Source organism: Corvus hawaiiensis, chromosome 26, assembly GCF_020740725.1.
Source record: "Corvus hawaiiensis isolate bCorHaw1 chromosome 26, bCorHaw1.pri.cur, whole genome shotgun sequence".
NCBI classification, from domain to species: Eukaryota; Metazoa; Chordata; class Aves; order Passeriformes; family Corvidae; genus Corvus; species Corvus hawaiiensis.
Genome location: NC_063238.1, coordinates 19,166,997 through 19,186,942, shown reverse-complemented (window position 1 = coordinate 19,186,942; position 19,946 = coordinate 19,166,997). Strand labels below are relative to the sequence as shown.

Genomic DNA, 19,946 nt, shown 5'->3' with positions numbered 1-19,946 from the left:
CTGATACCTATCCTCTTCTCCTGTTTTTATTTAAAGAACTGTGACTTTCTGTAAAAGGCAAGTATCCCGTATTTCCTTAATTCCTAAATAAGAGCTAGTATAATCCCTAGTACTGTATTGCCCCAGCTGTCGCTCCTGAAAGGCCCTTCCCCAGTTCTGCAGGTGGGCTATTCACCAGGGTCCCTTGTCCCTGCAGCCTGCCAGGCTCCTGTAGAGCCTTGCAGTGAAGCTTCACCTCCATGGGCTGCATCCTCCAGAGGCTTCCAGTGCTGTCCACATCCCAGTCCCTGGCACCAGAGAGATGCCAGCTGGCAAACTAGATTTAAAACAGCCTCCTCCTAATATTTTGATATCTAATGATGAGATACTTAGCCTAGGTGCCAAGATTGTCTCTGAAAAGTAAGACAGTTTATTGTCTTACTGTGTAATTGAGCACCTGTGAATAATGTAGAAAAAACCCCAAAACCTGAGAGCAAGAAAGGGCTTGAATTGCTTTTATGTCCCATCTGAAAGCAACTAGAAATTTTTCCTTCCATAAACGATTTTTTTATTGATTTATAGAGAACACAAAAAAGAGTTAGTCTCACTTCTCTTCTGGCAACCCAACTGGTGAGATGTAAAGCAGGGCAAATTTCTCTCACAGTACTATTTTTATGCTTTAAAGCCACACAACTATAGAATTTGCCAAGAATGAGATGTTTATTTGTTTAAACACTTGCAGCATCTATGACTTGCTTTAGGTATTTGGCAATAACTTACATGTATTATTTGTAAGGAGTGAAAAATCAACAATCACGTTAACATTTCTGAGATTCCAATGTCCAGAGAATTTCAGTAATTTTATTTACATTTATAACCTTATATCTATTACTTTTCTTCTGTTCAGAAAGAAAATGAAGGCTTGTGTATCATGCCCAGAAAGTCAAGAGGCTGTGCTGGATTGACCTTTGCTTGATACCCAGTGCCCACCAAGCTGCTCTATCACCCTCCCTTCTCAGTGGGAGAGGGGAGAGAAAATAAGATGGAAAACAAATTGGAGTTTGGGATAAGGCAGCTTACTAAAGCAAAAGCAAAAGTTTGTGCATGCACAAAGAGGGGAAAAAATAATTTTATTCTCTACTTTCCATCAGCGAGCAACGTCCAGCTAATTCCCAGGAAGCAAGGCTTCAGAATGATCACTCCTGAGGGCAAACTTTGCAACTAACAAATGCCCCACCTTCCTCCTACCTCTCTTAAGTTTTATAGCTCGCCTGGTATCATCTGGTATGGAAAATCCCTTTGGTTAATTTGGGTCAGCTGTCCCAGCTGTGTCCCCTCCCAGGATCTTGCCAGCTTACTGCTTGGGAGTGGAATGTTAGGGAGACAGCGCTGATGCTGTGCTGGCACTGCTCAGCAGTAGTCAAAATGTTGGTGTGTTATCAACACCTTTCCAGCTACCAATGAAGAGCACAGTACTGTGAGGACTGCTATGGGGAAAATGAAATCCATCTCAGCCAGACCAAATACACAGATACATGCAAAAAAAGATTTTGGCAAAGAACAGACAACAAAATAAGTTTCTCAGCTCAGAATTTTGTTTGGGAATGGTCTTATTTTGTATTTTTGGTCTTATTACACTCCCTGTAATGCCTGTTACCACCTGAAATGTCACCTCAGGTGTCTCAAATCCTTTAGAAACTTTGGTCTTGCATTGAAAAACTTCAGAGGATGGTACAGCGCTGTCTTGGTGTGACATGTGGCTCAGCACCAAGCATGACTTTGAACTCTGTGGAGGCAAAGACTGTCACGTTTACTTTGGTGCAGCTTGGAGGGTTTGTACTCTCTCTGTGCCCTGATACAGTCTGGGACCACAGTTCTGTCACTAACCAGTGCTTTGTAAGAGATGAGGCAAAAATGCAGAATTGCTGTACAATCATAGGGCAGGATCACAGTGGTGCTATTCTGTAACAGAGGCATATAACAAGAGTACATGGGGATGTTCTGAGCTGGGCAAACCAAACTGCACCCTTGATGCATGACATTACAATCCTCCAAATGCCTTTGCAGTGTGGGGAGGGAATGAAGAGAGGCTTAAGTAATAACAATTGCCTATTCCATTGCTCTTTCTCTGAGCAGATATAAATAACACACAACAATTCTGGAAGCTACAGGGACTTGTATAAGATTAAATTACCTAAGTCAAGGTTAATTGAAGAGAAATGGTTAAATTCAAATTAGAAACAATGTATGTTACATTTAAATATGAAACCAGGAAGGAAGTATGACTTTCCAACAAGGATTACAAATGGTACTGCATATCAACAAACCATATTAGAGCTGGAACACTTGTTTTTATGGTCTAGGTTGCAAGGCTGGTGGCTTTTTTTTTTCCTAGAAGTTATTGTCTTTTCCAAAAGACTAAGAATTAGGACTAGTTGCACATTCCTGTGTGCCACACTGAAAACTTAACATTCAAGAGAACATCCCTAGTTCTTAACTGCCCTTTTCTTTCATGGCACCCACTGGTGGGTGCACCTGTCCAGTGCAAGTGTCTGTGCTGGGTATTGTGCAACAGGCACCTCTGTGGTGTGAAGACCTCTCTGGAGGCTCTCTGTGTGCTCAGTAGGAGATCTGCAGGTTATCACGTCAGCAGAAACTGGTGAGGTCTCAAGGGTTAGGCAAGGGCTCAAGGAATTTTGAAAAACATCAATTTTTAATTTGTCCTTGTGAATTTCTTAAATAAGTTCCACTGTGGAAAAAATCAGCATGATTCATGAGATCACACTTTTGATATTTCTAGGCAAGCAAAGGACAGTCTGAGAAGGTGAAGTGTTTTCCTTGAATATACACTAGCTGGAATGTGACTCAATGCCTTGAAGTGCTCCATGGCAGACTGTTCTGCTGGAAAGCAGAAGTACTTCAGTCCAATGGTATCATTTGTTTGTTGGAAATACCTTTTCTACAAAAGAGTAATGTATGTGGACTATCGTCAAATGAGAATTTCTCACAGAACTTAAATGACCAAACTCTTTGGTTTTCTGCTTTTGGCAAACTATGTGTGCCAGGAACTATGCATTAGAATAATTTAACACTAATATTACATTGACTCAAAGCATGCCTACGAGCAAGAATTATATATTTTTTCACTTTGGCCAAGAATTTAGTTTTATTTTTAGATGAATACTTTGGTTTCTATTTTCAAACACAGACTTTGAATTTTGCAAAGATCTGATCTAATATTTTTTACTTTTCTTTTGCCTTTAATATTTAGCACTTATCTACTAATAAATCTTTGTTCATTAAGTGCTTTATAATTGCAAAATGTTACATGATAACTCACTACTAACGAACAGAATTCTAAAAAGAAATCCTGGAAAACAGAGTGTTTTATAAAACCATCACAACTTAACTGACATCAAACTGATGCACAGTACAGTGGTTAGTGGTCTAGTATGACTGAACATATGGGAGAACTTCAGATGATAAAAATTGCTCCAGATAAGAGATGTCAAGGCACAGTTCTCAATGCTGAGGCAACTCTATTTACTCTTAGCTGCTGTGGGTTCCACGTCTATGTCCAGGTCTGAGAGAGCACAGTAGAAGAGCATCTGAACATACTTCGTTGTTGTAGCTGTACTGGCAAAAATGTGAGACAGAGTTATAATATATCCTAGATATGCATCTGGATTTTGAGGATTTGAAAACACTACACAGATATTAGGAAAATCTTAAAACACCTTAATCAATTGAATTAAGCATATGTTATAAATAGCTAAAGGCAAAAGAAGTCAATAATCAAACTGAAATTCTTGTTTAATCAGATTTCATCAACATTTTCACTGAATTTATAGCTGACTTGATTTATTCAAAATTAATAAAAATATTAAAGATATCCTTTTCAAGACTGCCTGAATTTGAGGACTGGCAACTACCCTTCAAGACAATAATTAATTATTTCATTGTTTCTGAAAATCTGTGGTCTCCTCTGATTTGGATGTTCCATTCCTTGGATGGAAAGTGAAGAAGCAAAGATGTTCTGGTATTTCTGCCTTCCAGGGTGTTAAAAAGTACAGATTTAGTATTCACAATCCTACACGGCTTTTATTGAGCCAACATATTGAAATGGTTCAACACCACAAATATCAGATGACCACATGACATCCACATATAGGACTGTTTTGTACAAGTAAGCATGGTTTTGTTTTCAGGACCATGTGATGAAGCAGATGATCTCAAACATGCCACATATCAAAGCACAGCAAAACTTCATAAAGAAAAGGATTTTAGGATAATTTATTCTCTCTTTCTTCTCACCAAGGTTTCAGCATGGTGACTAGGACGTGATGTTGCTTACCAGAGAGCCAAAGTAGACATTTAGGTCGTTTTTCAACTGGCAGATAGACTCCCAAATAATATGCAGGAATGCCTGAGAGGGCAATACCAACGCCAATAAGGGAATTGATTGTGTCACTGTAGAGAGGCACTATGACCAGGAAAAGGGAACACAAACAATATACTATAGGGAAGAAGAGGCTAAGCTGTGGAGACATAAAAACCAAAAAACAAACAAAAAAACCAGCATTTGTTAAAAGATGCAACAAATACTCTACTGTAAAAATTCAGGCTTTGCAGATTAAAGTCAGACATGTCAATAATAAAAGTATGTACTGAATCTTTTGACTGCTTACAGTCAGCATAATTTGTTAGCTTCGGTGTACCGTGCTGAGAGCCTCTTATTTGGCACACATCTGAGCATTTGACTATTTCATTTTTTTTAGGCCTGCATAAACCCAGTTCCTTTACAATTAGTAAAAGATCAACCTTTGAAAAAAGTACTTTAGAACTGAGCAGTAATGGCTATCTTTCTCTTCAACTTCAGTTCTGAATTTTTAAGGGTAATTTTGATTGGGAACTAGCTCACTAGACCTTTAATTACCATCTTGATGCTGTAGAACTAATGGACTGATTTACAACCATTTTGTGTGTTCACTTAAAAAAATATCATACCACAAATAAGGGAAGTTGGGCCACAAAGCTGATAAGAAGACTGGAGCACCTTCCCTACGACAACAGGTTGAGAAAGTTGGGGCTGTTCAGCCAAGAGAAGAAAAGTCTGCATGGAGACATCATAGCAACCTTCCAGGGTCTTAAGGGGGCTTACAAGGAAGCTGGAGAGGGATCCTTCGTCAGGAACTGTAGTGATGATAGGACAAGGAGTAATGGGTACAAACTGAAAGAGGGGAAATTTAGGTTAGGTATTAAGAGGAAATTCTCTACTGTGAAAGTGGTGAGGCATTGGAATAGGTTGCCAGGGAGGTTGTGGAAGCCCTAACCCTTGCAGTGATTCAAGGCTAGGTTGGATAAATCCTTAGGCAACCTGGTATAGTGGGAATTGGCCCTGCCTATGGCAGGGATGGTTGGGACTCCATGATCTTTAAGGTACCTTCCAAATCTTAACATTTAAGAATTCTGTGATACTATGGAAGTTTCGATAACCTCTTTATGAATTTATCTTTCACCCATTTTTTTTACTGTGTCTAGTAGTGAGCCCTCTCATGAGTCCAGGAGTTGACATTTGAATACCAGCTGAAATTGGTGAGAGTTTACTGGTATAAATACTTTTTTTCCCTTAAAAAGGTTAAAAATTATGAAAACCAACTGCTACGTTTCAGAAAAGGAAACGTTGTATGTGGAGCTGTGGTGTTGAATAGGCTGGCAAATGCTGACAGGAATTAAACAGTCATTGTGTATAATCTGACTGTAATCCTTAGTAGAGTCAGAGGCAAAACTGCCAAAAAGGCAAGATTTAATCTTTATCTTCCACATATTTTGTGGGAAAGTTTGGAAATTGAGTGTGCACACACTTCAGGAAAATTTGGTCTGCTGTGGAAAATTGGGAAGTTTTCTAGCAGGAAGTACTTAGGATATTTTATGCCTTAGTTTGAACCTTTTTTAAATTAATCAGAATGTTACACTTAAATGGAAAAAAATGTGTTTGTAAAAATGAGGCAGGAGTTTTGGAAGAGAGATTGACAAAGAAGATATGTTTGGGGGGTGTGAATTTTTAATTCTCTTAATTCTTACTGCATCACTGCAGAGCCAAAATGCAGGTCATGGAGCCAACAAACAGGAGCCAGTGCATGCTTCTGTGTGCCTGCTGTGTATTTCCATCCTTGCTTCCTGGACAATCACTGGATTAAAACTAGAAACAGGTTTTAGGCTCACTTTGTTTCTGTGCAGTCTCCCTGGCCTAAGTGATAGTCAAATGCTCTTGTAAGTCAATCATTAAACTTGCATTTTACTGTCTATGACCACGATGCAGTGGGAGGGAACATTCAAAATATATTTGATTATTTAAGCTAACTTCTGTGTGAGCAGAATTGTGAACATTTATGGGCTTTGGAGGGATTTTGCTGTGTTTGTTAAATCACGTAGGTTTGATCAGTGTTAATCTCTCTGGAGCCTCCATCACCAGCTCTACTGAGGTCTGCTATTCTTCCAGGATGGGCTAAGAACCCCAGAAATTTATTTATTCCTTATTTGTGTGGAAAAAAAAATTATTGTAAGTCTGAATGAAAGAAGAATAAATGGGATATATAATTTCAACTTCACAGCAAAACTACCAGAAGAGATGTTCTTGTGGACTCTAATGGGTTTTGCTCCTCCATCTTGTGTTTTGAGAGAATTTCTATGGCTAATAAATAATCTATAACGTAACTGGTACTGTTATGGTTGTGATATTAAAGATCATATAAACACATGCATTAGTTGGCTTTTAGAGCTTTCTTCCTGTCTTTTTTACTTACTTTAACAGGCCGTGGTCTATGTGGCTGAGTATATCTCAAATATATTAGTCCTGCAATAGATAGACCCACAAAGAGCCAGTAGTTGAAGCAGTAGTAATTAATAAGGAGGAAAACATCTTCCACAAGGAGATAAAGCAAAGTCATTAAACCCTAGAGATAATAAAAACAAAGACTTTTTAATGTGAAAATAAAGACAGAGTAAAATTATAAACTGGCCTGTTTCCAACCTATTTGTATGGGCTTAGCATATCAGGTCCTTGAAAGAAGGACATGGTCCGCTCATAAATTGAGACCATTAGAGTAAATTTTGTGCCCTGCAGGTGTGCAATACTGCCTGCACAGAAAGACCTAAACCACCAGGAATTCAATGTCTATTTTAACAGATGAGCAGAAAGAACTTCCACTTTCCACATGAAAAATGTGAATGGTGATATATTAAGAGAGTATAGATCATCTTACTACTGCAAACAGAATCCCTGTGAGAAGAGTCTTCATAATGAAATTACAATTTTTAGTAAATTATTCTGTGTCAAACAGGATCAGTATGATAACCTATTCATAAATGTTATCTAACACAGGGCAATGGCAGACACTAAATAAAATGCACACTCAAATACATAGATTATTTATGAAAATTACTTCCACTAATTCTATAACTTATGGCACAATTGTGTGTCACAAGATCTCATTTGTATAGTGACAGCAGAAAAAAGTCAATAGAGTTATAGGCATCCAATGGTAGAAATTTAATTTTAAGAGCTTTGTCACTTCTGTAAAAAATAGAGTTGTAGAACATCAACCTGTGGCAGGGTCAGAGAGATGTTCCTGACATACTCTTCTCCAGTGACACTCTAAAAGCTCACATTAAAGACTTAAACAGCTCCTGTCTATACCATTACATATTTAGCCATTCTCGGTTTTCTCAGCAATGCTATTGTACTTCTCACTAATATTGTTTGGAGAGTGTATGAACATGAACCAAGCCATTCTCTTTCCCACCCCCTCAATGAGTTTTAGAAGTTTTAGAAGTTTTGTGGGCATTTGCAGAAGATGTCCCCAGGGCAGGAGAAGCCCATGAGAAGTCCAGGGCAAAGCAGAGATGTTTTACCCGAGGTCCAGACCCCAACTGCCCCAGCCAGGCATGAGGCTGAGGTGTCACTTACATTGAACAGGAGAGCAGGGACTGGTGTGAAGCACTTTATGTGAATCAAGCTCAGACTGACAGGGAGGTGTCCTTCCCTGGCTCCAACATAAAAAAGCCTAAAAAAAGACAAAGGGAAATCAACCATACAGCCAAGGAATAGCTTTTTGCTTCCTGACAAAGCAAAGAAATAATTCTTTTATTACTCTGTTGTAAGTGCTGCTCTCAAGTGGCTTTGGTTTATCAAACGGTGCTGATCATGAGAAGATGTCTGATTGTAACAATCTCTCCATCATAAACGAACAACTTGACATGGCAAAAATTAACTGTGTCACTTTTACCAAACAGCAGTAAAGAATGCTGATTAACAATACATGATTCCTTTTCAATTATTTAAAATAAATGTTATATTTCATACCGAGATGCTGCAATAATTGATGAGTTTAAGCCACTATAGCAAGACATGGCCACTGCTATAGGAATTATCCACTTGGCATGACTAAGGGTTTCACCTCCAAATGTCTGTAACAGAAGAAAATAATGGTGAGGCCTACTATGTTAAGCATATGGATAATCCTGAGGAATTCTCATGAAAACACAACAGCCCAAATGTAGTGTCTTAGCCCATACTTTTTAATGACACCCAATAATGACTTGGGAAATGAGAATTTGAAAAAGCTGATCAGTATCAAAATAAAATTGCAGATATATTAAAAAAGATTAAAAAAAATTCTAAGCCTAGATTAAGTCATTGATGGAAAAGAAGATGATGTATTGGCTTTAAAGTATTCTGACAAATACCGACTGTAGTAATCCATGAATTATCATTTGACTTCTGTATAAAATATTGATAAGGTTTTAAGAAACATTTCAGTGCACACGTCTGCATTGAAAATATTGCTGTGGTCCTGCAGCGTTAAATGTTACACACTGTACATCAGAATGATAACAAAAAAACCTGGTTCTCCTACCACCCAGACTTTCTACAGATCTTTGATCCTGGCAAAAGCATCTTTCCTATGATGTAGTGCTAAGAGCAGGATTTACAGAGCATGTAAGAGGATTTTTCAAGAGCAGATTTATTGGATACATTCTTGATATGCACCTTCTAATATACCGGTACTGTTACACGAAAAAAAGTGTTTTAAGCTGCCTTCAGCATGACAGTATTTCAGCTGTTTGCCAAGTATGCTACCTAAAATTTTCCTGTAGTGTCTTTTGTTTGGGTTATGTTCCACAACTTACCACAGCCACCGCATCACTTGTGAGGAGAGCTGACATGTCCAACACTACATAGTATGCTATATTAGTCAACAAGTAAATAATAGCTACAATAGGCATTGAAATTGCAATAGAAAGAGGTAGATTCCTGCAAAAGGAAAACAGAAAAATCATTTCATGTTATTTAAATGAGAAATACTTAAATGGAAGATTGGTCCCTGGTTCAAACATTTGTGAATGGATACCTCCATCATGTCTTGTAATCCATCATTTTGAAGCACGGGGTTACTAAATAACATGCAGCCATATGTGAAACAATCCCATAAAAAGCTTAGTTTTTTGCTTGAGTGTCTGTCATAAGTTTAAAAAAAAAAAACTTAAAACATTCATACATGTAAATTTAATATACTGAATTATATAATATGAAACAATTTGAGAGCACTCAAACAATGAGATTTAAATGCACACTTAGGTATTTTCTTTTTCTGACTCATAACCTACACATGTCTCAAGACAAGGTGGACTATATCAGCTTGAGTGGCTGATGCACACCAACTACCACAGGGCTGACATCCCTACAGAAGGGAGGAGATGATATTTGCCCATGAAGAGTACTGCTGAAGATCACATCATAAAAGCCATAAATCTGACGCACTCTCACTCTACTGGTGGCAAAAGATGTCTTGGAAAAATAATTTTGTCTAACTGAAAAGAAGTAGGGAGTTTTAGAGGGCTAGACAGACCTTTGCTTTTCCTTGCTTTCAGCAGGGATTTGTTCTCCTTCTTTAAAAATTGTCGTCTGAAGTGTAAGATGTAAAATACATACATATAGGTAAATGACTCATTAGTGTGATAAAACTGATGAATGGGCACAATAATCAGAAGGAGTTCTCCTACTTACTCCCTCATTTGAAAAGAATAAGGTTTTGGAGAGAAAATAATTTGACTAATTTCCAATCAGAAACAAATACAGAGTGGCTTGTCCTGCCATCACCTGCCAGTGATTCAAAGGAAAGTGATTCATGTGTTTACCTCTCAGGATTCTGCATTTCCTCGGTGACATAGTTGAGCGTGTCCCATCCTGAGTAGGAGAAGAGGGCAGAGTAGAGAGCCAGGGCGATCATCCCTGGGTTTGTTGCCGAGCCCTGGAATGGAGCTCTCAGGTTTTCTGTTTCCCCTGTACAAATGGCAGGTGCCAATTGCCTGTTACATTTCAAGGATTACAACTTAGAAGGGCACTACACCTGAAGTGTCAGCTAACCAAAAGGAAACAACCCCCACTGCATCCAACAGCATTACTGTATGTGAAAGTGCACAGCTTACATTTTTATTCAACAAACAGAAGAGTTTCAGTCAGGTGTTCAGACAGCTACACTTGCACAGGGAGAAAACAGAACACATTTTCCCATGTTTGTTATTTGGATGTGACTTTTGTAATTCTACCAGATTTCACAGAGTCCTCTTCTGGCATTACTGCCGAGCCTACCGAAGGAGGGAGCCGTACCAAGGGCATGCACTACTCTGCCAGCCAGGATGAGGTACTTGGCAAACCCAATTTCAGTTCCTGAATCTGTCTCATATTTCTTCCTAAAATCGGTGCTTTTATTTTCCAGATGAATCAGCGGCCACTAGAGGGGGACCTCCTGTAGGCATGGTTTTCAGGGGGATGCTCTGACCCACAAGGGTGTTCCCCAAAACTAAGAGATGAGACTTAAAAATCTTTCTTTTAAAAATTCTGCTGTAGTTTAGCAACATCGGTTGAGATGAGAACCTGCAGAATGCTGCAAAATAGGCGAAATGCTAATGAAACTGCATAAGCCTCCACTGCCATCCTGGAAAGGGGAAGAAAGGCCTTACTGAGTTTGCAGAAGGAAAGTCTATTATCTAATGCAAATGGAATTGGGTTAAGTATTAAGGGAAGACAGAAGCATGCTGAAACCTCAATTAGGAAAGAAAGTAATGTCTTTGTTGTAAAATGAAAGCACTGATTCGACTAAGGAGTTTATAGATACTACAAAGGCAATTCAGTCATTGAAGAGCAGGAGACTGAAGCAAAGAAGAGAAGCTATGAAATGTACACATACTTTGGAGAAGAAAATGGTTGGAATGCAAAAAAAAGAAAAATCCAAAATGATCAAGAAAAGCTTTTTGGGTTTTTTTGCTAAAGACAGCTCATATTCAAAATCAGATATATTCAGAGTATTTTAACACAAGAAGTGTATCCAGGCACATCAGAAAGAATATGGCAGGGCTAAAACATCATAACTGTTCCTCTCATTAAAACAGCTGATGACCTTAAGAGTCATTGACCTGGTCACAGCTTCCTCCAGAAGTCTACATTATTCCTCCTCCCAGTCCTTCCTGTATTTAAGTGCTCAGTTCTGCTTAAACAAAGCAGAGATGAGACCATTACTACCAGTAAAAGCTCTCAGCATTTCGTGTTCCTCACCATAATGTTTCCTCTGTGCTTTAACCCTCCCTGACCCCACAGAGCAATGCAGAGGAAACAAAGTGGGCTGTATGTGGGACCAGAGGGAGCAGCCCCTGAGTCCAACAGCACACCAGTGAGTGGGACAGGAGTTTTGAAGGAGGCAGTTTGAAAGCAGAGGCAACGCTGCTACAGAGCTGACACCACAGAATCACACCTTTAAAAAACTGCAGCAGTTTTATGAGGGGAACTACTCCTTCATGCAACTGTGGCCCTTAAGCAATGCTGCTTCCCTGAATCTTCACGTCCCTGCCCTTAGGACTGGGTTTGGTTGTCCAGGTTTCTTTAGACTTCAACCAACTGGTGACACCTGATATGCACAGATAATGGCTTATCAAAAAAGCTTTCTTAAAGTCTGGTGTAGCTGCACAGTGTAACAGCTGAAGCATCTGCAGCCAAGGAAAGAAGGAGGCCCGTAAACAAGGAAAAGCCAGCACACTCCTTAGGTTTTATAAGCTAATTTAGCAGGAGAAAAAGATAATTCCTAAGCTGAAGAGGGGAAACCATCTTTATTTCAACTGAGTAAAGATAAAATGGCTATGCAATTTAAGAATTTCAAAGCAAATAAAAATGTAAAAACCTTAGTAATCTAAGCAGCAGAACTAGAACTGGAAGAGACTTCACTGTGGCAGAGGCCCAAATTAATAAAAGCAAATCTATTGCCATATGCAAAGATCAGAGAATCATAATAAACTACTCTCCAGGTTTTCAGTGCGTTCAGTTCAGCCCAGTTACTGCTGAGAGGAGGTGGTTCATCTGCCCTGTGACGCCTTACAGTAACACCATACCACAGTGATTCACAGAACTGCACTGTTACAGTCTTCTCCTCTGTTTCTAGGAACAAACATGCCCTCTCCCAAATCCCACCTATGATTTACCCTCTCTGATCCTCTCCCTGGGCAGGGTGCTGTGGCCAGGGGTGGTGCTGGTGGGGTGAGGTGGGGGGAGAATGGTGGTGGTGGGAACTGTGAGGAGCAATGCAATTTCTGTTTCACTGTTCTGTTGTAAGACAAGTAGTAATGCCTAAGTCAGACACCAAGGCTGACTTTAAACTAGTCAGCAGGAAAGTGATATTAATTCAGCTGCTATTTGCTATTCAGACCAAGCAGCACAGGACTTGGCCTGAATAATTAGCCCCCGATTGCTTAACAAGCCATAAAATAGATGTGATCTTCCTATCGCAGACTTTTTTTTCCCAGAATAAACAACACTTCATATGTAAGTCTTAAGGATCTCCCTGCATGGATTTTGAAACTCATATATGGTTCATTTCATAGAATTTAGATAAATGAAAATTATTCTTACCTTTACCAATTTTGTAAAGTCCAACAGATATCACCAAGATAAGAGCCATAACTTTTGCATATGTGAAAACATCTTGTACACGGGTACCCCACTTCACATTAACACAATTAATAAACGTTAAGGAACCTGCAGAGAAAAAGAATATGCATGAAAGAAACACTGGATGTTGAACATCACTTAAGTCATATTTCAAATCCATCTTTCCAGATACCACTCCTCTTTCAAGGAGTAAAACTGAATCAAATTTTACCACTTCAGGACCACCCAGATTTATTAAGATGAAATACCGGGTTTAAAATTTACACAGTGCTTTTCTGAAGAATACTGTTTTCATGACAGTAGGTAAGACAAAACACATCAGTTTTTGAATTTTAGAGCTAACTCCTTCTCCTTTTAAATAATACTTAAATTTTATTAAACCAAACAGAGTTGCTCACAAGCAAGTGATAGTATTTCTTTATATCCTGTATATCACAGATTTCTTCATGCTGAATTAAGCTCTAGTTTAGGTACAGAATAAGGACAACTTCTGCACAGAAACAGTCTGGATGCTGTGGACAAGATACTGCACTGAGCCAGGGCATTATGCTATTACTCTGTGCTAATGGCTTAGAAGTTGTGTCATTCACTCTTTGGCCCTGAGTTTTGAAGATTGCATAGCACTTACAGAGTTCTCTCAAGTCCCAGTTTTGACAGAATCTCACAAAAATAACAAAGTAGTTGGTTGCAGAGAGCAGGTGGGATCAACCTGTTTTCCTTTCCTCCTTTTGTTTTGTCCCCTTTGTTTGTCCCAGGGGCTGAGCCATGTGCCCATCTGCTCTCACTCTAGCACACACACATGGCATTACAAGCAACTTCTCCCTCTTGCAACCCCGTAATTCAAAACAGAGACAGATGAGGAAAGGTAAGGGTATGCATTGGTACCAGGTATGAAGCCCAGCTCCTGGAGTAGAGAGCAGAACAAACATGGCATGGTGACCTAGACTGCTCTTAGGTGTGGATCAAAGCGGGCTATTTCTTATCTAGAAGTCTTGTTGGTCTTTGCTTCTGTTTTCTCCACCTGCCTATAATCTATACTTCAGTTTTGAAAGGAAGAAAAAGGGTTTTGTAATGCTCAAAATGAAAATAATTTAGAAATCATTCTATATCGTGAAGACACTAGCATGCAACCACACATGCTCAAAGAACTCCTTGCCTTCATTTTCATAAATGAATCTGTGTATGTGACAGTGTCCTATCAGCCAGTTAGGCCAGTGAACCACAGACATACACGTATCTTTAATCAGCAGTCACAATTTCTCCCTGCCAAATTGTTGTAATTCTCCTCTCCCCTCTAGTAATCCCAGCCCCAAACACAATACAGCTGAATAAAAGATTATTAGTTTCTAAGAACATGTTTTAGATAGGGAATAATTATTTTCACAGAATGCAGAGAAATAGAAATTTGGCCACATATAATTACAGTTCTTAACTTCTAGCAATCACTACTTACATATACACGCAGCTGCAATCAACCTCACTGCATCATACGGTGGTTCACAATGGGGAAAAACTGGCTGAACAATATAGTTAGCAAAGGTGATTGCTATCACTGCCTGAGTTGTTGGTTCGATAATTAGCAAGGAAGACCAGAGTCTGATGAAGGCCACAAAGGCCCCAAACGCCTCCAGGATATAGGCATAACTGCCTCCAGATTTCACGATGGATGTTCCCAGTTCAACGTAACACAAAGCTCCAAACAGGGAAAAAATCCCACCTAGCGCCCAGATGACTAGAGAGAGTCCATAGGAAGCACTGTACATTAAAACACCTCTGGGTGATACAAATATCCCAGAGCCAATCATGTTCCCTACAATTAAAGAAACTCCATTTAGTAATGTGATTTCTTTTTTCATCTGCACTTTTTCACTTGTCTCTGCCATAGTGTCCGTTTCAGCTTTTGCATTCTTAGTTCTGGATTTTTTGTCGCAGCATATTTGCCAGGGGGTTGGCATTTTCAAATCACATCACCTGAAAACAAGAGGAGAGAACATCTTTTGTAATGCATATGGCATCAGAGACATGGATAAAATAATTAACATACAGGGCATAAATGATACAAAGAACAACTATTTCGTCTGCTTTTGTCTTGCAGTCCAGGAATAGCACACTAGCGAATTTTCTTCACTTTCACAATTGCATACCTTTTCAATGGGTAAATATGAGGCCACTGTCCTTGGTTATAGATTCTAAAACTTTTGTTAACAGTTCACTATTGTTGTTTGTCTTGAATTGTAATTCTATGTTATGTTATTGAAAATATTTTAAGGAAGAAGGAGACACTGTACCCCTGGAAACATGTTCTAATACAGCTGGAGTGTCCACTACAAGAATACCTCTTCCTAAATTTTGTTCTTATCCCAGAAAGAATTTTATTTCATTATTATTTGTTTCATCAAATGACATTCACTTGAAAACTGTTCTGCTGGAGAATACCAGAGAAAAGACAGAAAAAGATCCTCCAAACCTCTAATCTCACAAGGTAAATGTAAATATGAGGGTAAAAAAAGAGTTTTAGCTGCTCCTAGAAATGGGATTGCTGCTCTAGTGAACAATGCAGCTTGGTTAGCTATTAACCTCACTTGACTTCTCAGGAGAAGCCAGTAACATTCATAGGGGTCTGGAACACTCTGTCCTGGAATGCTTCTGTATACGAGAGTCCAACAAAACATGCCTTAAATGCATCTCCCTCTGGTGCTTGTAGGACAAGATCCAAGTATGCTGGGAGCTGGGAAAAACGCCCTAACTGCACAGCTGCATGGATCAATCAGCCTTGTGCACACATGCACAGCTCTGGGGCTGGGGTCCCTGGGGATGAGGAACCCAGGACTGCAGTGACTGCCTCAGTTCTTGGGTCCTGCTGATGTATGAGGGTGCTTAGAACAGCGGCTAATTTTTGGTGCCTGTCTCAAAAAACATTTGTTTCTCCTTCCCTTCCCCCCTCCACACACACTCTAAAGCACTTCTAAAGATAAATTCCTCAAAATCCTATGACCTAGATCCAAGTTCATTGAGTAGAACAAAGCTCATCCATGCAATACTGGCAAAACACACGTGATTACAAATGTTCACACATTACATTTGGTTCACAATTTTATGTCGTTAAAATGTGGGTCAATGGCCAGTTTAAAACAATCTGGCCTACCCAAACTTCCTGAAAGGTTTGCTTTCCTTTGTAAAGTATGACTGTTTTAGCAACCCTGAATATAATTCTGTGTGTTCCTTCCCAGCTTTTTTGATGCAACTCACTTTCCTAATTGATCAAATAGCAAATGAGGCCTGATGAGTATTAAAAATTAAAAGATGCCAAACTCTCTTTGAAGATTAAATGCTTTTCTCATCCCAATGGCACTTTCTCTAACCGCAGGAACACTGTGGGAACACTGGAATAAAGTTAAATATTAACTCTTGTCATAAGTGTCCAAGCATGACTGCAGTCTCCCATTTTTTTTTTGCTGACCTCCTCTTCACACACAGGTGACTCCTCTTACTTCTCACATCATCCTGTCTGAATAAAAAACATCATCCTGCTTTGCAGAGAGAAACTTCATGCATCCAACACACCACTGATATATCTTCCTTTAAATTCCTGATAAGCCTTACCTGTTTCCTTCTGTGTGACAGAAAAGAGAAAAAAGTCACCCTCCCCACCCCAAAATACAGGCCAATACTTCCAGAACTCCTGTCTCCATTTCTGTTCTCAATGGCTACGTGAAATGTTGTCAGAAGCCCCTCCCACAGCAGCTGTCCGGAGAGCTCATCATGATAACAGCATGCTAAAAATCTGGGCATAATTCTCTATTAATACAATTTTTCCGGCATAGCTAGTTGAAAATCATCTTGTGCTTCTTATGCTTGATCTAAGATTTTTTTAATACCTTTTTTTTCAGATTTTTAAATGCAAGCTCTGGCTGTGAGCTGAAATGCACAAATATTTCAGTGGGTGCAGCTCAAAGGATGTGAGAATTTAAAATGCAGTTGTTACCCAGGTGATGTGAATGTGGAGCTATGCAAGTAGTGATCAAACCCAGTGTCTATCCTGAAATGAAGTCTCACTGATATGTGAGATACAGTTATTTTCCTGTAAAAAAGAATACATCAAGTAATTGGTAGCTACAAGTAACCTGCATACGTGGTATCAAACCTGAACTTTGACGTCTGGTACAGATGGCCTGGTAGCTAAAGGGAATTTGATCATTTAAACTGGCAGTGCTTCTAAAGTCTAGTAGCACTTTTACAATCTGCAGCTTTCAGGAGAGCAAAAAGGTAAAGGTTAAATTATTTCCTTAAGTATCACAATGTTTTGCATATTTTTCTCTTATCTCTTGTGCCACCAAAAGATTATTTCTGATTTCTGAAAATGTGTAACTGGAGCTGTGTAGGGAAGTATTTCTTCCATAAATGACAGTGGATGAAACCATTATGGAAGAAACCCAATTAGAAGAAACAGTTCAAAATTCAGTACTTTGAGAGATGTCACATTAGCAAAACTTTTACCCAAACCCTCAGGTAAGTCCACAAATAGGTATAGCCTGAGAATCAAAGGATGAGAGATACAGTTTCCATAACCAAGATGTGCAAATTCACTGTAATTAATTTATATAACCTGAAAGTAGAAATTTTTGAAGAAAATATTTTAAACAGCTTCTGCCTGTCCTTATTCTCCAAGACAACCACAGTATTTCCAGCAGCTTTGACAGTGCACTGATTTCATTCAGTGCCATCACAATGTTGAAGCAGTTACTGATTTCTTTAATCAGGTCTGTGTCTTAAATAAACAAGAAGCACTGAGTCGTGACTCATGCTAGTTCTCAGCAAAGCCCTCATGCTATTAAGAAAATTAGTGGAATATAGGAAATAGCTGCATGTACAGATGTCCCTATATAATAGCAAAATAATAATTTTTTTGTCAAGTATATAAAGAATTTACTGCTGTTACATTCCAGGCAGTGATGAAAACTATTTGTGGATATGCCCAGTGCCTGTTGACTAACTCTTTATCTCATTAATAACTTCTGCTATTTTGTTCCTACTGAACCTGGCCAATAGTCCTGTCCTACTGTTGTCACTGTCACTTCATCCTCATGCCACCATCTTCCCTTTCTGGGACCATCACTGATGCTTCTGCCTCAAACTGGTGTGCCAGGAAGCTTAAGCTGAGAAGCTTAAGTGTTCAAGAATGTTTCAATAGCTCTTCTGCATAATTTTGACATTTAGGTCACATTTTGAGGGTGCACATAATCCAAGTGAGAGCCAGCAGAAGCTACTAACTGAGAGAGCTTATTGGAAACAACCATCAGAGCTGTAATAAGGTGATTTCTTACAGGAGAGGCCATTTTCAGTTGTAAAATCCTGTATTATAATAGATGACAAATACTTACAGTGAATCTTCTAGCATTCAGAGTGGCTTCCCGAGACCAGAAAGTTTTAGTTTATGCAGTAATTAAAAAACTGAGGTTCTTTGCATTCTGCTTTAACATGGTTTGGTATTGTGATGATAAAACTTTATGGCAGCAAAAATACCAGTACAGGTATTTTAGTAACTCTTGAGCATGAAGCCTGAAGAGCAAAGCATAAAAGCTTCCTGATGCTAAGGAAGCTCCTTGCTCTCTTGGCCCCATGGACTGTGACAAACAGAAAGAGCTGCTGGTTTCTGGAATCAGTGTGCCAGTGTGCCTCAGAGACCGCAGCAGGCTGAATGACACAGCTGCCAACTCTTGCCTTTGCCTTTGTGTCAGCGAGTGAGCTCTGTTACAGAACTTCAGAACCCTATTTTCATGCAGGTCTTCCTTTTTCCTAGGGGCTCTCTCAATAAATGGAGGGAAATTTTCCTCTCAGGGAAAGCACAAGGCCTTGAGAGCCCAGACAGCCATAATGGCCCTAAATTCTTTGCAGCTTCATGTTTAACTCCCAGCTGTGTGTGCAAAGAGCAACAGAAAGGACCTTGGAGACTGACACCTGAGAAGTTAAAGGAAACAGTAACACAGGTGATTCTCAATAGCTCATTTCCTAAGCCACTGCCAAAAGTCATACAAAAAAGTGAAGAAGGGACAGGTTGATAGTAGTTGAAAACTAGAGCTGAAATCAAAGACAGTTCTTCCATGAATTACTGTAGGGCTGGTTTGGCAGGGCAGGATTTTCTCAGACACTTCCCATTCTTCAGGGGTCTACAGCTCATGCATGAGTGATTGCTTCCTTCTTAAGGAGGTAATTAATGATTCAGCAAGGCTTGGTCAGGGAGTGCTTGTGTGCTTCCACAGGAACTCACAGACTTGTGAAGTCTTATGAACTGCTCCATAGTCTTCCAGAGGGACTGAGACGCCTCTATTTGTTAGAGCATTTTGAAATTCTCATCCTTTAATTCAAGAAATATTAGTAAATCAATGAGGTCTCAGAGATCAATTATTGTTGCCTTCAGCAGATTCTGTTAGAAGCTGAGTGCATTTAGAAAGTTAACTCCCATGAAAGATGTTGGAACATGCTGGACACCAAATTTACTCCTCATTTCAGGGTCTTTTGGTGAATTTTGTCTACCTCCACATAATTTCTCAATAATGAGTATGCTATACCACTAATGAACCAGGCAAAGTCAAACCAGCTAGGAAAACTGATAAGCCCCCAATATTTTCTAGTTTCAGTCAGAAAATTAGAGAGATTAAAAATCACATTTAAAATTAAAATCTAGCACATTTTAATTATGTGTATTAGAAATCAATGTGCATGTAGAAAGCAATTGTAAAAGTCATGAGCAATCTCTTATTTTCTCCAAGTACATTCTGGGCAATATTCTCCTGCCTGTAGAATACTGACCAAAAGTTAAAAACCCCAAACATATACATTTATATTAATAGCTATTGGAACATGAAATCAGATGAGCAAGCAGTTTTCAACATGACCAAAAATGCGTAGCTCAAACTTCAAAACACTACTCCTGAGTATGAGCATGGACAGGTCTCAAAGGGAGTAT

At 39.1% G+C, this 19,946-nt stretch overlaps 1 protein-coding gene across 9 annotated transcripts in view; it reads right to left on the bottom strand.

Moving 5' to 3' along the window:
- The window catches only part of LOC125316932 (Y+L amino acid transporter 2-like), a 35,062-nt gene that overhangs the window by 12,799 nt on the left and 2,317 nt on the right, over positions 1-19,946 (bottom strand). For 4 of the 9 annotated variants that reach the window (XM_048286348.1, XM_048286349.1, XM_048286350.1 and 1 more), the window contains 9 exons: positions 14,433-14,950; positions 12,941-13,066; positions 10,180-10,324; positions 9,172-9,295; positions 8,345-8,448; positions 7,949-8,045; positions 6,786-6,935; positions 4,334-4,517; positions 3,527-3,610 (listed from right to left, as the gene is read on the bottom strand). In XM_048286348.1, the coding sequence (XP_048142305.1) occupies positions 3,527-3,610; positions 4,334-4,517; positions 6,786-6,935; positions 7,949-8,045; positions 8,345-8,448; positions 9,172-9,295; positions 10,180-10,324; positions 12,941-13,066; positions 14,433-14,934 (1,516 nt within the window). In that variant the 5' untranslated portion in view covers positions 14,935-14,950. Of the gene's footprint in view, positions 1-523; positions 3,616-4,333; positions 4,518-6,785; positions 6,936-7,948; positions 8,046-8,344; positions 8,449-9,171; positions 9,296-10,179; positions 10,325-12,940; positions 13,067-14,432; positions 14,951-19,089; positions 19,335-19,946 lie in introns of those variants that run through there. The other 5 variants (XM_048286347.1, XM_048286351.1, XM_048286356.1 and 2 more) reach the window with 4 other exon arrangements.